Source organism: Anolis sagrei, chromosome X (genome assembly GCF_037176765.1).
Source record: "Anolis sagrei isolate rAnoSag1 chromosome X, rAnoSag1.mat, whole genome shotgun sequence".
NCBI lineage: Eukaryota > Metazoa > Chordata > Lepidosauria > Squamata > Dactyloidae > Anolis > Anolis sagrei.
In genome coordinates this window covers 46,419,926-46,435,343 of record NC_090034.1, presented here as the reverse complement: position 1 = coordinate 46,435,343, position 15,418 = coordinate 46,419,926, and the positions used below count along the sequence as shown (strand labels likewise).

At 45.9% G+C, this 15,418-nt stretch overlaps 1 protein-coding gene across 1 annotated transcript; it reads left to right on the top strand.

Moving 5' to 3' along the window:
• The first annotated feature begins 5,420 nt into the window (after positions 1–5,420).
• Positions 5,421–13,552, top strand: UNC119B (unc-119 lipid binding chaperone B). Its single transcript, XM_060785386.2, has 5 exons — positions 5,421–5,670; positions 7,853–7,966; positions 8,827–8,935; positions 9,597–9,769; positions 10,074–13,552. Exons 1-5 carry the CDS (start codon positions 5,487–5,489, stop codon positions 10,184–10,186), a joined length of 693 nt encoding a protein of 230 aa, XP_060641369.1. The 5' UTR covers positions 5,421–5,486; the 3' UTR covers positions 10,187–13,552.
• Positions 13,553–15,418: the final 1,866 nt, after the last annotated feature.

Below are 15,418 nucleotides of genomic sequence, written 5' to 3'. Positions count from 1 at the left end.
CTATACATCCCAGTACCTACAACTCCAAAAAACTCCAAAAAATGTCCAGGCCAATTCTCCTCCAAACCCACCAGTATTCAAATGTGGGCATATTGAGTATGCATAGTGCGCTCTGGATGTAGGTGAACTACATCTCCTCTAAATCCCTCCAAAGACTTCCTGTGTTTTTTCTTGATCATGGGTTCTGTGTGCCAAGTTAGTTCCAGGTCCATTGTTGGTATGGTCCAAAGTGCTGTTTGATTTCAGGTGAATTATAAATCCCAGTACCTGCAACAGCCATAAATTTAGGTGAATTTCCCCTAAATCCCTCCTGTATGTTCTGTTGATCCTGGAGGTTCTGTGTGCAAAATGTGGTCCAGGTCCATTGTCAGTGGGGGTCACAGTGCTGTGTCTTGATGCAGAGTGAACTACAACTCCCACCTTGTGGAATCAGTCCAACCCCCTACAGAATGATCCATTCCTCTGTTTGCTGTGTGCCATAGGAAAGGGTTAAGGGAGAGGCAGTGGGCAGGGCCATGCAAATTCCACAGCAATTGAGAGAGAAAAGAATCCTGGGAGGTGTCTTTGTTGGAGGAAAAACAGAAAATCTAGGCTGAAATAGTCCCTGCATGAAAGCCTTCACTTGGGTGGTGGGCAGTATGGCGTTTGTGGAGGACATTGGCAGGGCTCTTGGACATGTTCATGGTAACCTGCAATGTCAGGGGCCAGGAGTGTCTCCTGCTCAGTGGGAACTATAGTCTGTTTGTGGAGGTAGGACTCTGTGTAAGCAGAGATCTCTGTCACATGTGGACGGACGGACGGACGGACGGACAGATAGATTAGATAGATTAGATAGATAGATAGATAGATAGATAGATAGATAGATAGATAGTGTCTTTTATGTCAAAGAAGCTTGGCGGTGTACTGTTCTTAAACATCTCCATCCTCTGGTTTAGGTATATTCTGCTGAAATGACCTATTTGAGGAAACTGAATTATTGTGGCAAGACTAAGGGCCACATCTGAGCTTCTCAAACACTTTTTTTCATCATCATCATTATTATTACAATTTACATCCTTTTGTATTTCTCATTGAGTGCAGGAGTTGAGTTGGAAGAGATATTGGACTGATTAGAAGGATGTCCCCTAAAATGGGTTGCCCAATTCCTTTGGGCAACCCATATTATTATTATCCATAATAATAATGATGATGATGATGAAGATGACGATGATGATGATGACGACGACGACTCTGGCAAAAGCCAGTAAAGGTGGTCCCATTGGTGATAGGGACACTGGGTGCCTTGCCTAAAGACCTTGGCCTGCACTTAAACACAATCAGTGCTGATTGTGGGAAATGCGGGGAATGCCGTGGATGTAGCGTACCTGGATTTCAGTAAGGCCTTTGACAAGGTCCCTCATGACCTTCTGGCAAACTAGTCCAATGTGGGCTAGGCAAAACTATGGTTAGGTGGATCTGTAATTGGTTAAATGGACGAACCCAGAGGGTGCTCCCCAATGCTTCCTCTTCATCCTGGAAAGAAGTTACGAGATTAGTGCCACAAGCAGGGTTCCGTCCTGGGCCCGGTCCTGTTCAACATCTTTATTAATGACTTGGATGAAGGATTTGAAGGCATGATCATCAAGTTTGCAGATGACACCAAATTGGGAGGGATAGCCAATACTCCAGAGTGCAGGAGCAGGATTCAAGACGATCTTGACAGATTAGAGAGATGGGCCAAAACTAACAAAATGAAGTTCAACAGGGACAAATGCAAGATACTCCACTTAGGCAGAAAAAACAAAATACAAAGATACAGAATAGGGGACAATGCCTGGCTCAAGAGCAGTACGTGTGAAAAAGATCTTGGAGTCCTCGTGGACAACAAGTTAAACGTGAGCCAACAATGTGATGTGGTGGCAAAAAAAAAGCTAATGCGATTTTGGCCTGCATCAATAGCATAGTGTCTAGATCTAGGGAAGTAATGCTTCCCCTCTTTTCCGCCTTGGTTAGACTACACCTGGAATACTGTGTCCAATTCTGGGCACCACAATTGAAGAGAGATACTGACTCTAAGCTGGAATGTGTACAGAGGAGAGCGACTAAAATGATCAAGGGTCTGGAGAACAAGCACTATGAGGAGCGGCTTAAGGAGCTGGGCATGTTTAGCCTGAAGAAGAGAAGGCTGAGAGGGGATATGATAGCCATATATAAATATTTGAGAAGAAGTCACAGGGAGGAGGGAGCAAGCTTGTTTTCTGCTTCCCTGGAGACTAGGACGCGGAACAATGGCTTCAAACTACAAGAGAGGAGATTCCATCTGAACATGAGGAAGAACTTCCTGACTGTGAGAGCCGTTCAGCAGTGGAACTCTCTGCCCCGGAGTGTGATGGAAGCTCCTTCTTTGGAAGCTTTTAAACAGGCTGGATGGCCATCTGTCAGGGATGCTTTGAATGCAATATTCCTGCTTCTTGGCAGGGGATTGGACTGGATGGCCCATGAGGTCTCTTCCAACTCTATGATTCCATGATTCTATGATCTGCCAGCTGCAAAAGCCCACCTTACTGGGATCTGCACGCATTATTTGCCGATACATCACACAGTCCTAGACACTTGGGAAGTGTCCGACGTGTGATCCAATACAGCCAGCAGAGTGATCTTGTCTGCTGTGGACTCATCTTGTGTTTCTAATAATAATAATAATAATAATAATAATAATAATAATAATAATTTTATTTATATCCCACCCCATCTCCCTAGAGGGACTTGGGACAGCTTACAAAACAGCAGCAATGCAAGCAGGAAAAACATAAAATATAAAAATACAACAATAACCTAATCAATAATCCATCCTATACAGTCAGCCCCCCACATTTGCTGGGGTTAGAGGCCCCTGGGAAAGTGAAATGCTATGAATACAGGAATTGTGTTTTTTAAAAAAACTTAGAGAATATCTTTCTTGGGGTTTCTGGGACTTTGTGGTGACTTTCTGCTGCAAGCCAGCCACAGAATTCCATTAGAAGACATAGAGAGGGCTCTCCAGGCTTCTCTGGCTCCTCCAACAGGAACGAAGTGGACCTGGAGGACTGAGAAATGCCCAGAGAGGACATTTGATCTGTGAATAGTCAAATCGGCACAGATTGAAAGCACTAAGAAAACCATGAAGGAAGCCTTGGCCCCAAGTTTGCCTTCTAAGGCTCTTGGAATAGGTGCCAGGAGGCGAATCCTTCCTGCTGTGGGACTCTGGCTTCCTTCCCAACCTTTGGTCCTTTGGGACTCCAACTCCCAGAAGCCCCAGCTAGCTGGGCCAACTGTCAGGAATTCTGGGAGTTGAAGTCCAAAACTCTTGGAGGACCTACAGCTGGAAACCACTCAAGACCAGTCTTCCAATAGTTTTATGACCTCAGTCTTTTTTTGTTTTGGCTGTAGGATTCAGGGAAGTGTCATGGCAACTTTTAAATTATTATTTATGTGTGTATATATATACATTTGTTACCTTGCCTTTCCCCAATGCAAGGGATCGAGGCAGCTAACAATACATATAAATATGACAATGAAATTAAACAAAACACAACACAACAAATGTGTTCAAACTGCTTATTTATCGTGTCAGTATCAACCAGACAATTGTATTAATTTTAAACAAATTTTTAACAGACAAAACAGAGTTTGCAAGCTTGGTAGTTGATTAAATGTCCTTTGACCAATAGCTGGCCACTTGGAGTGCCTCTGGTGTTGCCGCAAGAATGTGCATGTGGCAGGGCTCAGGTTGCATTGCAGCAGGTGGTCTGTGGTTTGCTCTTCTCCACACTCGCATGTTGTGAATTCCACTTTGTAGCCCCATTTCTGAAGGTTTGTTCTGCAACTCGTGGTGCCAGAGCGCAGTCTGTTCAGCGCCTTCCAAGTCGCCCAGTTTTCTGTGTGCCCAGGGGGGAGTCTCTCATTTGTTGTTCATTCGTTCAGTCGTCTCCGACTCTTCGTGACCTCATGGACCAGCCCATGCCAGAGCTCCCTGTCGGCCGTCACCACCCCCAGCTCCTTCAAGGTCAGTCCAGTCACTTCAAGGATGCCATCCATCCATCTTGCCCTTGGTCGGCCCCTCTTCCTTTTGCCTTCCACTTTCCCCAGCATCATTGTCTTCTCTAGGCTTTGCTGTCTCCTCATGATGTGGCCAAAGTACTTCAACTTTGTCTCTAGTATCCTTCCCTCCAATGAGCAGTCGGGCTTTATTTCCTGGAGGATGGACTGGTTGAATCTTCTCGCAGTCCAAGGCACTCTCAGAACTTTCCTCCAACACCACAGTTCAAAAGCATCTCTCTTCCTTCGCTCAGCCTTCCCTATGGTCCAGCTCTCACATCCGTAGGTTACTACAGGGAATACCATGGCTTTGACTAGGCAGATCTTTGTTGCCAGTGTGATGTCTCTGCTATTTATTATTTTATTGAGATTGGACATTGCTCTCCTCCCAAGAAGTAAGCGTCTTCTGATTTCCTGGCCACAGTCTGCATCTGCAGTAATCTTTGCACCTAGAAATACAAAGTCTGTCACGGCCTCCACATTTTCTCCCTCTGTTTTCCAGTTGTCAATCATTCTTGTTGCCATAATCTTGGTTTTTTTGACGTTTAGCTGCAACCCGGCTTTTGTGCTTTCGCTCTCATTTGGTATCAGCCATTAATTGAGGTTCTGGATTTGAGCCTGCCACTTTTGGACTCTTGCTTGCTGGGGTGTTCCAGAGTGTGTCTCTGTAGATCTTAGAAAACTATTTCTTGATTTAAGTCATTGACGTGCTGGCTGATACCCAAACAAGGGATGGGCTGGAGATGTCACTGCCTTGGTCCTTTCAGTATTGGCTGCTACTTCCCGGCGGATGTCAGGTGGTGCAATACCAGCTAGACAGTGTAGTTTCTTCAGTGGTTTAGGGCGCAGACATCCTGTGATAATGCGGCATGTCTCATTAAGAGCCACATCCACTGTTTTAGCGTGGTGAGATGTGTTCCACACTGGGCATGCATACTCAGCAGCAGAGTAGCATAGTGCAAGGGCAGATGTCTTCACTGTGTCTGGTTGTGATCCCCAGGTTATGCCAGTCAGCACAACCAGAAGTTCAAACTGCTAAAAAGCCATTTTATTATTTATTCATTTGGGGCATTTTTACCCCGCCTTTCTCCATTTCGGCCCAAGGAGACTTATAACATCATCCTAACATAAACCATTCCTAAAACAAGTAGCAAAAGCCACCAGAAAGGCCTCCCTTTTTGAACCCGCCAATCCCAGGAATCCGCGGGGAGTTACCATGGCAGCCAGAGAGGACAATACGGCCGGGAGGCATTTGGCGGGATTGCGCATGCGCCCTGGCGAGGCTTCCCTCCCTGCCCGGCAACGCGCGCCTCTGCCTTCGGACGTCACGGCGTCGTCGGCGTCCTTCAGCCCCGCCCGCGCCTTGGCTCCCATAGCGACGGGAGCAGGCGGCGGCCATCTTGGCGGCGGCGGCGGCCGGCCCGGCGGCGATGAGCGGCTCGAAGCCCAGGGTGGCGCCGGCTCCGGCGGGGAGAGGGGCCCTCAGCCGTCTCCGAGGGCCCAGGGGCTCCGGGGACGCCTCCGCAGCCCTCCTGCCCCGCACCGAGGCCGAACTGCTGGCGCTGGAGCCCGTCCGGCCCGAACACGTCCTCGGCCTCAGCCGCGTCACCCAAAGTGAGTCGAGTGGGGGGCGGCCTGGCCTCCAAGGCCAAGCCAAGCTCAGGCGGGCCACCCCAGCGGGCCGGGCGGGGAGCGGGGAGGAGAACCCTGTGATTCCGCACCCCAGAATGGCGGAGCAGAGCCTGGAAACCCTGTTATTCTGGACCTCAAACTGCAGTCGAGGTTGGAAACCCGATTATTCCGCACCCTGGAATGTCAGAGGTCGAAAACCCTATTATTCTGCACCCCGAAATGTCAAAGAGGTTGAAAATCCTATTATTCTGCACCCCGAAATGTCAAAGAGGCTGAAAACCCTATTATTCTGCACCCCAAAATGTCAAAGAGGTCAAAAACCCTATTATTCTGCACCCCAAAATGTCAAAGAGATTGAAAATCCTATTATTCTGCACCCCGGAATGTCAAAGAGGCTGAAAACCCTATTATTCTGCACCCCAAAATGTCAGAGGTCAAAAACGCTATTATTCTGCACCCCGAAATGTCAAAGAGGTTGAAAATCCTATTGCTTTGCACCCCGGAAGATCGTAGGCTCGAAATTTAAAATCCTATTATTCTGCACCCCAGAATGCCAAAAGAGGTTGAAAATCGTATTGCTTTGCACCCCGGAAGATCGTAGGCTCGAGATTTAAAATCCTATTATTCTGCACCCCAGAATGTCAAAAGAGGTTGAAAATCCTATTGCTCTGCACCCCAGAATGTCGTAGAGCCCTTCCACACAGCCCTATATCCCAGAATATCAAGGCAGAAAATCCCACATTATCTGACTGTGGACTCAGATAACCCAGTTCAAAGCAGATATTGTGGGATTTTCTGCCTTGATATTCTGGGATATAGGGCCTGTCTGGAAGGGCCCAGAGACTCGAGGTTGAAAATCCTATTATTCTGCACCCCAGAATGCAGTTTAAAATGAAAACTCCTCCTTCAAAATACTGGGGACCCAAATTCTTTGTTATGTTGAATTTTGTATTGGGAATATTTGTATATGCCTGTATGCACACATGCGTGCGTGCATACACAGAAAGAGAGAAGGTTGTGTGCAGTGTCTCAGCCATCCTGTGCCGGCAGGACTGAAGACCGACAGGTCACAGGTTCGAATCCAGGGAAAGGCGGATGAGCTCCCTCTATCAGCTCCAGCTCCTCATGAAGGTACATGAGAGAAGCCTCCCACAAGGATGATAAAAACATCAAATCATCCGGGCGTCCCCTGGGCAACGTCCTTGCAGACGGCCAATTCTCTCACAACAGGAGCGACTTGCAGTTTCTCAGGTCGCTCCTGACACGACAAAAAAAAAAAAAAGCCATCCCTGCGGACAATTTAGGGAATTTTGGGAGCATTTCCAGAAAAGAGAGACTCGGCCCTTTATGTGTCATTTGGTTTGATTCCTCACACTAGGAGAGAAGCTCAAGATGTATTTATGTTTGACTTATGGAATGTATTCCTTTTTTTCTGAGTGCCCCTTCCCTGAAATATTTAAGAGGAGTGTTTTAGATTTCGGGTTCCTTACCTCTTCCTTTCCAAGATTCGCAAGCCACTTTGAGAGCCTCTGTGTCTCTATTTTTTTAAGGGAGCTCTTGGAGAAGTTTAAGCACAAAATCGGTGGGATCTGCTGTAGACATCATATATACATAGACGGTCATTTTATACACAATAAACAGAGTGTGTGTACATTGAACCATCGCAAAGTAGTAGGGTTGCTAGCTCAGCCACACAAAGGAGGCAACCTTTGGACTTGTTTGGATTTTCAGAGAAGGGATGCTCAAACCTGCATTCGACCCAAAGCCTTTGTTCCTTGCATGGTGCCTGTGTTTCTGTGTATCGATGAACATGAAATTTGGCGTGTTCTCCTTTTGTGCAAACGCACCCTTGACTGCAGATCTCTTGATGGGAAACTCCAAACCATTTTGCAATTCTGATAGGAACTGCCCAGATGGTCACAACCAGAAAACACAACTCTCTTCTGCATTTTTAAAAATGGCAATTTGATGATGCTAAATAGCCTGCCGCTTATTTAGAAAGAGGATTGCTGCTCCTGTAGGCTTCTGGGCCATGCAGCTTATCTCTTTCACCAGACAATCCCTCTAAATCAGTGCCATCCTCCCTGGATAGTGACATATTTGCCGTTGAAGCCCTTCTATATGCTTCTCAAAACTCGTTCCAATTTTGTCCCCTCTCCCTTAGACTATCTGTGCCGACCTGAAGACAATATCTATAACATCGACTTCACCAAGTTCAAGATCCGGGATCTAGAAACAGGGACTGTGCTTTTTGAAATTGCCAAACCTTCATCTTCAGGTGAGTTAGTCATAAAGAAAGGGGTACTGGGTAGAACTAGCAGACAAGGGCCTTTCCATTTCATCTCCACATTTCTGGCTGATTTTATTTTATTTTTAAAAATTAGCCCTTTGTTGTGTTAAGTTTTAGCCTTGGTTTTAGGCTATGTTGCGTATTGGTGATCTTATGTGCTTGTATGAAGATACAACATCTGAAAATGGCAACATCACTTATGGTATATCGATAAATACAACCCATGAAGCTTTCCTTAGGGGACAAGGAACACAGCTTCAGTCTAGACTCACTGAATGTTTAGTTTTAAGATCCCTGAAAGAGGGCTTTTGCATGATCTCTCCAATGTCACCAGACTAACTGGGCTGAAGGAACATTTCAAAGGTTTAGACTCTTTATTGAAGGGCAGTTCACTAGGATGTAGTTCACTATATGCCTCACTGATGTCCTGCTGTCTTCACTTTGGTGGGGTATACTCAGACAAACATCTGGGTGGGTTGTGCCTTGCACGTCAGACCTCTTTTCTGGATGTTATTAAGAGCGAAGGAGAGTTGTCTCAACTGGATGATCTGCATGCCTTGTTGTACTGTGTCATGTTTTCCTCCAGATATCATACGACTTATCTTGCATTCCTCCCAGATATAAATCTGACCAGATTGTAGCTCAGCTACTAACTCAAGAAGCAGTGAGTGAGGTGGGTTGAAAAAGCAGGCTGTAGCTATAAGCATTCTGGTAGGAAAGGCTCCTTGATCCTTACTTCCCCAGTGTCTCACACAGGTGTCACCTGTGTTACTGTTAGGAACGTCAGTAATTCGGACAGGCACTTGTATGTTTTAATGCTTAACCCCTTTCACGATCCATTCTTCCAGAACAAGAGGATGATGGCAATGATCCTGGGGAGATAGACACCAGTGCGGGCCGTTTTGTTCGCTATCAGTTCACACCAGCTTTCCTGCGCCTCCGAACCGTTGGTGCAACGTGAGTATGTTGCTTATAGCTGGCCTCTCAAGACATTCCCAACAAACCAATTGAGCCCTTTGACAAGAACGTGTTAGAGAAATAGAAAGTTTAAGCAGTATCTGGACCTTGGGGTAGTCCATGCTTTTAAAAGAAATCACAGCAAAAAGGTGATTTTTGCATTCTGCCTAAATTATATTTAATGTGCCAGGTTCTGTTTGCTTGGCACAGGTTTGCCATTTTAATGGGCTTCTTGCAGGGTTTCTCTTGATCCCAGCACCATCACAGGCCCATCCATGGAGAATATGGGTTATATTTTAAAAAGTGTTTGCAAACTTAGTCTTCTAAAATGAACAATGTTGGAATATAATAACCTACTGAGTTGTGTTTCAATTATTCAATTTTCGGGGCTTTAGTTTTAACCTTATCATAAGTTGCTGTGGGTCCCATGTGTGGTGGGAATGAAATAAATACATTAATGATAAATATTCTTTTGCAAAATATGTATTCTGCTTCACTAGTTGGAGTCGGGTGGTGTTCTCCTAAGTCCCAAACTTTATGACGAGAAATATTCTCCATCCTCTATTATTTAAGCATTGTTCCTGATAGACACCAGTGTGAGCTTAAGAGGTTCACTTGGCTAAAATGGAATATTCTTTTCCTCCCTTCCCTACTTCCACAGAGTGGAGTTCACTGTGGGGGACAAGCCTGTGTCAAACTTCCGCATGATTGAAAGGCATTATTTCCGAGACCGCCTTCTAAAGAACTTTGACTTCGATTTTGGCTTCTGTATCCCCAGCAGCCGAAATACCTGTGAGCACATCTATGAGTTTCCCCAGCTTTCAGAGGATCTCAGTGAGTATAATTTTATATCAGAGTTTTCTTGGGCTGAGACAGAAAGTGCTATTAGGAAGGAAAGTTAGTGCTTTGATGCTTTGAAGCACCACAAAGAGGTTTAGTGGCTTTCGTTTGAGACGGAATGATGGACCAGAGGGATTCTGTATCCACCTTTATGAGCTTGAAGGGGAAGATTTCTGGAGTGAATGGTCTGGATTTTTTGTCTTTGTATTTGAGCAAACTATTGGCTGGTCTTGGGTCTCCTCTGGCAGGTGAGGTGTATTCCAGGGTTAACCTAAATCTTCTCTCCATTTCCACGCAGTCCGTCTGATGGTTGAGAACCCCTACGAGACCCGCTCAGACAGCTTCTACTTTGTGGACAACAAGCTGATCATGCACAATAAGGCTGACTACGCCTACAATGGGGGCCAGTAGCATCCGTTGAATGGGGCGCCGTCGCTAGTTACCCTGAGCGTGCCAGAGAAGAGCCGAAAAGCCATTCCCTCCTTCCAGTCTACTTCCGGAACATTCTGCCAAGCTCACGGAACAACGCTGATGGGGCTGAGGGGGCAACGTCTGCAAGAGTAAAGGAGATCTCCTTGCACTGCTGTCCTTTCCGGCCTTGTTTTTTCCTTGGCCTCTGCTTGGCTTTTTTTTATCTCCTGGTAAGGTGACAAGTCCGGTTGTCTGTGAAATGCTAACTGGTGTAGCAATTCTTGTAGCTTAGCCATCTTAGCCAGACTTTCTTGTGTGCTCTGTCCCCACCCTTGTGCTCCTCTTTTCTCCTTAAGACCAGGAGCACAGATCCACAGCAGGAAGCTGTTGCCTCTTCGGAGGAGCCAGGGAAATGTAGATCGCAGTCCCCCAACAAGAGGGACAACACAGGGCTGGCCTGTTTCTTTTGCCACGTCCGATGGATGACTGTCCTTGTCTGACAACAAGCCTTTTAGAAATGCAATACTGGAGGACCTCAAAATGAGGGGATGCTCCAGCTTGCCATAGAACTGGACTGTTTCTTCTGCTTGTAGAGTCGTAGATGTTCCATAAATATTGTTGGTAATGATTTCTGGAGTTGTCGAAGGAAAGGACCAACCACATGACAGAGTTTTCTTCTGGCACGTGCTGGAAACCCAAAGCTCAGACTGGTGGCATACTGGAAGAAATGGTGGTTGTAGCCAGCCAGTGCAACTTAAGCTGGCACTTCAGCTCAAGCGACTGCCAAACCGCTCTTTTGAGATTTCTGCTACTCAGCTCTGAGAAGAAAGGGAACCTGTTGATACTGGGATTTTTGCTTTCCCCATTTTATTGGCTTTGATTAAATAGATGAGACAAGAAGCCAGCTAGCGTTTGTCATTGAGATGTAGCCATTCCTGTTGGCAAGTACTGAGAAAACAGGGGCGTTCTTGAGTCAGGGAGAGGAGCCTTGTCCTCATAGCCTTTGTGATCACCACCTTCCCAGTCTGAGACCTTGCCTTGATCCCAAGCAAAGCTGCTGTTTCTTCCCCCATCTGGTGATCTCTATCAGAAGTGGCTTCAGTAAAAAAATGGGACCATTGCTATGTTTCAGACCAGTCCTTTGTGGGGAAGTGTGTTGTTTCCAAAGAAATCTGGAGCAGCAGAGGGAGGGAGAACAACTACCAAAAGAAAGCACAAACTTCTTTGTTGTGTTGATAAGGTAGGACTTCCTAAGCACCACAGAGTATTGGGCGTAAAACAGAAAGGGTCAGAGTTTCTCAAATCAGTGTGCAGTTGTTACTTTTAAGAACTGGATAGTTGGGTGTTTTCCCCCCCAAAATGTAATTGTTATCTGAAGTGAGGGTGCCTTGGGTAGATCTCCCACCTCCTTCACCGTGATCCAGTCATCCGAATTATGACAATCCCACTTTGGCTACAGCCTCCCTGCTGCTTGCTACAAAAAAGGTGCCTTTTTAACCTTGCGTCTGGAGGCGCTGCAAAAAAGGAGCATGGAAAGTCTTCCACGGTTAAACCCCAGGTGCCTTGTTCAGTGTCCTTTGGTGACACTCAGGCTTCTCTCTGCTTTCTTTCTGGCTCACTCACCCCAGACACAATGGGAAGGGAAATGTAGCAGCCTCCATTGGTGGCAGGCCCCATTCTTTGCAATAAACCTCTAGCCGCTTGCCTCTTCCTCCGGCCTTGGTACCCTCAGCCCCACATGAGCTCTGCATGTCCTTTGGAGCAGCCTATCTCTTAGCAATAATAATAATAATAATAATAATAATAATAATAATAATAAAGCAACCAACTGGAGATAGAAATATGACAAGGCCTTGCTACTGGCTTTAGACTAAACGTTTAAAAGGAATTTCAGAAGGAGGAGGCAGGGAGGGTCCTGATGTCTCCAATAACATGACTCCAGACGCAGCTTTGGCACCATGGAACAGTTGTGTCCAAAGAGGATACTGGAATGCCCATTGACTGTCCCTCAATGGAATTGCGGTGCTAATAGGGCTGGGGTGGAAATCTGCTCCCCTTAACAACCTGGCAACATCTCTAGGGCCCCTTTCACACAGGTGTGTACAATCCACATTGAACTGGATTGTATGGCAGTGTGGACTCAGATAACCCAGTTCAAAGCAGATATTGTGTATTATCTGACTTGATATTGTGGGGTTATATGGTGTGTGGGAGCCCCCGGTGGCACAATGGGATTCGAACCTCCAACAGGTAGCAGGTTCCAATCCAGGGAGAGCACAGATGAACTCCCTCTGTCAGCTCCAGCTCCCCATGCGGGGACATGAGAGAAGCCTCTGACAAGGATGGTAAAACATCAAAACATCTGGGCGCCGCCTGGACAGCGTCTTTGCAGACAGCCAATTCTCTCACACTAGAAGCGACATGCAGTTTCTCAAGTCACTCCTGACACGGAAAAAAAATGGCTGTGTGAAAGGGCCCTAGCTTGCTGGCTGAAATGAAGTTTCTGTCCTCTCAACCAAAAACTTTGCAAAAGGGGGAAGCAGGATAGTATCCACGGCAAATCTAATGACTCAGAGAAATGAGCCAGTGTTCCATCAGTGCGCCTTCTCTGTGGACATTCCCTCTGGTCCATTCAAACACCAGACCAAAGTGTCACTCTCCCTGCTTTGCTGTAGGGCGGTTGTCCTCGCCTGCATTTCCTTTTCATCTCAGAGAAATGAGAAACCCAACCAGCAGAGGGCTCTTCCCAGTCATAGCACAGACAAAGGGACTGGAGACCCATCCGCAGGGAAGGGGACGGATTGTTTACTGTTTGCCTTAATCCTTTCTGTCAGCTATTGCCCTCTGTGCGAGTCTTCTCCTGAAGTGGCCCCCGCTCCAAGCAAAGGAGGCACAGTACAGCCGCAGCACTATATTTTTTAAGCAGCGCAAATGTATGTATGGACCTCAGGGTCTCTTTTTTAGAATCAGGATTTTCTAAGCCTCTTGAATCCTTCCTGACAGTCAAAGAAGAGATTGTCACTGTGTCAACAGCAGTGACAAGACCAATAATAGCATTGGCCAACAATCCCTTCCTTGCTTTTTTCCCCCTTTGTGGTGTTCTTTGCTGTCTGTAACCCTTGTCCCTGTCGAACCGTGTCCATTCCAGAACAGATCCCGGTCGTTTTCTATTTTTTTTCCGCGAAGGTATTTTTCCATTAAGGACAACGGCGAGCACCAAAGAGGCCTGTGCGATTTTCTTCTCCTCTTTGTTGAACCCGTCATCATGCCTTTGCCTCGCTCTGCAACCAACTACCTGACTGATTTGTATGAAATGTTATTTTGTCACAAGCAATAGCAATCATAATAAAAAAAATTATCTCAAAATGGTACAATCCCGTTGTGGTTTGTGTGCTGTGAGTCCTGGGCCGCTAGTGATAGAAGGCCTGGCTTCATCCGTGTCTTTAAATGTTTCAAATGTTTTAAATTCTAATCCCAAAATCAGCTGGGCACCTTTGCACCTGATCAGGCAGGTGATTCCAGTATATTCCAAGATACAGTGTGGCTGGGAAATGGCTTCAAGGCGAGTCAAACAATGTACAATTTCGCCCAGAAAGAAATTTTGGGAAATCTTTGCAGCTACATCAAGATGGAGCACTGCTTTCGCCCCACGGGTGAGTTGTTCCCTTTTTGACAATTATAGTGTTTGTAGGGGAACATAGATGTTTCAGTGAGGATAAGTCACGCTGTTCACCAGACTCTGAATATTAACTTGGGATTCTTTATGAAAGATAGTCACCCAAAGCAAAGGAAGGCAAGCTTCACATAATAGTGAACCAGCTTTTTTATTATTTAAAGTATTCCTTCCATTGTGTATTTTGCCATTTGTGTGAGTTCTAGTTAACAGAGACTCTACTAAATAAGTTGTGCCTGCTGCATACATTCAAATTAGAAATGGCTCAAAACTATTTGGGAAAAGAAATCCCGCTGGCATTTCAGATCTTGGGAATTGCAATGCTTTGACTTGAGAGAGGAAATCGGCATAGAAACAAGTATGATGATGAGTTGTGGTAGGTTTTTTCGGGCTATGTGGCCATGTTCTAAAGGCATTCTCTCCTGACGTTTCGCCTGCATCTATGGCAAGCATCCTCAAGAGGTTGTGAGGTCTGTTGGAACTAGGAAAAGGGGTTTATATATCTGTGGGATGTCCTAGGTGGGACAAAGAACTCTTGTCTGTTGGAGCTAGGTGAGAATGTTTCAACTGGCCACCTTGATTAGCATTTGATGGCCTGGCAGTTTGTTGGTGTGGCTTGTTAGTGCCTGGGGGAATCTTTTGCTGAGAGGTGATTTGCTGTCCCTGATTGTTTCCTCTCTGGAGTTTCCCTGTGTTTGGGTGTTGTTTTGCTGTTATAATTTTAGAGTTTTTTAATACTGGTAGCCAGATTTTGTTCATTTTCATGGTTTCCTCCTTTCTGTTGAAATTCCCCACATGCTTGTGGATTTCAGTGGCTTCTCTGTGGGTTTGACATAGTGGTTGTGAGAGTGGTCCAGCATGTCTGTGTTTTCAAATAAAATGCTGTGTCTAGGTTGGTTCATCAGGTGCTCTGCTATGGCTGACTTCTCTGGTTGAAGTAGTCTGCAGTGCCTTTCATGTTCCTTGATGCGTGTTTGGGCAATGCTGCGTTTAGTGGTCCCTATGTAGACTTGTCCACAGCTGCATGGTATACGGTAGACTCCTGCAGAGGTGAAAGGATCCCTCTTGTCCATTGCTGAACGTAGCATTTGTTGGATTTTCTTAGTGAGTCTGTAGATAGTTTGTATATTGTGTTTCCTCATCAGCTTCCCTATGCAATCAGTAGTTCCCTTGATCTATGGGAAGAACACTTTTCCTCTGGGTGGATCTTTGCAGGCGAAATGTCAGGAGAGAATGCCTCTCGAACATGACCATATAACTCGAAAAAACCTACAACAACCCAGTGATTCTGGTCATGAAAGCCTTCAACAATACATAGTACGACGATGATGATCATATCTGGGCCTTGTAGTTCAGAGCAACATTTTCCCTCTTATTTTGTGTGCCTTAGTTCTGCAAAATGGGCTTTGTTTAATGCTTTATTGCCTTAAGTCTTGCTTTGGAGGGCAAGAGAACTACAAGACCCAGAATGCCTTTCTGCTGGGGAGGCAAAGTTTTGGAGAAATCCAACTCCGTCAGTCTTTGCCCTAAAATCGGTTTTGCTCCCAACTCGAGCAATA

Excerpts from the sequence above, each read along its gene's own strand:
- UNC119B (XM_060785386.2), top strand. The coding sequence starts at position 5,487 with ATGAGCGGCTCGAAGCCCAGGGTGGCGCCGGCTCCGGCGGGGAGAGGG. Across the intron at positions 5,671-7,852 it reads CCTCAGCCGCGTCACCCAAA|ACTATCTGTGCCGACCTGAA; the intron begins GTGAGTCGAGTG and ends CCTCTCCCTTAG. Across the intron at positions 9,770-10,073 it reads CCAGCTTTCAGAGGATCTCA|TCCGTCTGATGGTTGAGAAC; the intron begins GTGAGTATAATT and ends ATTTCCACGCAG.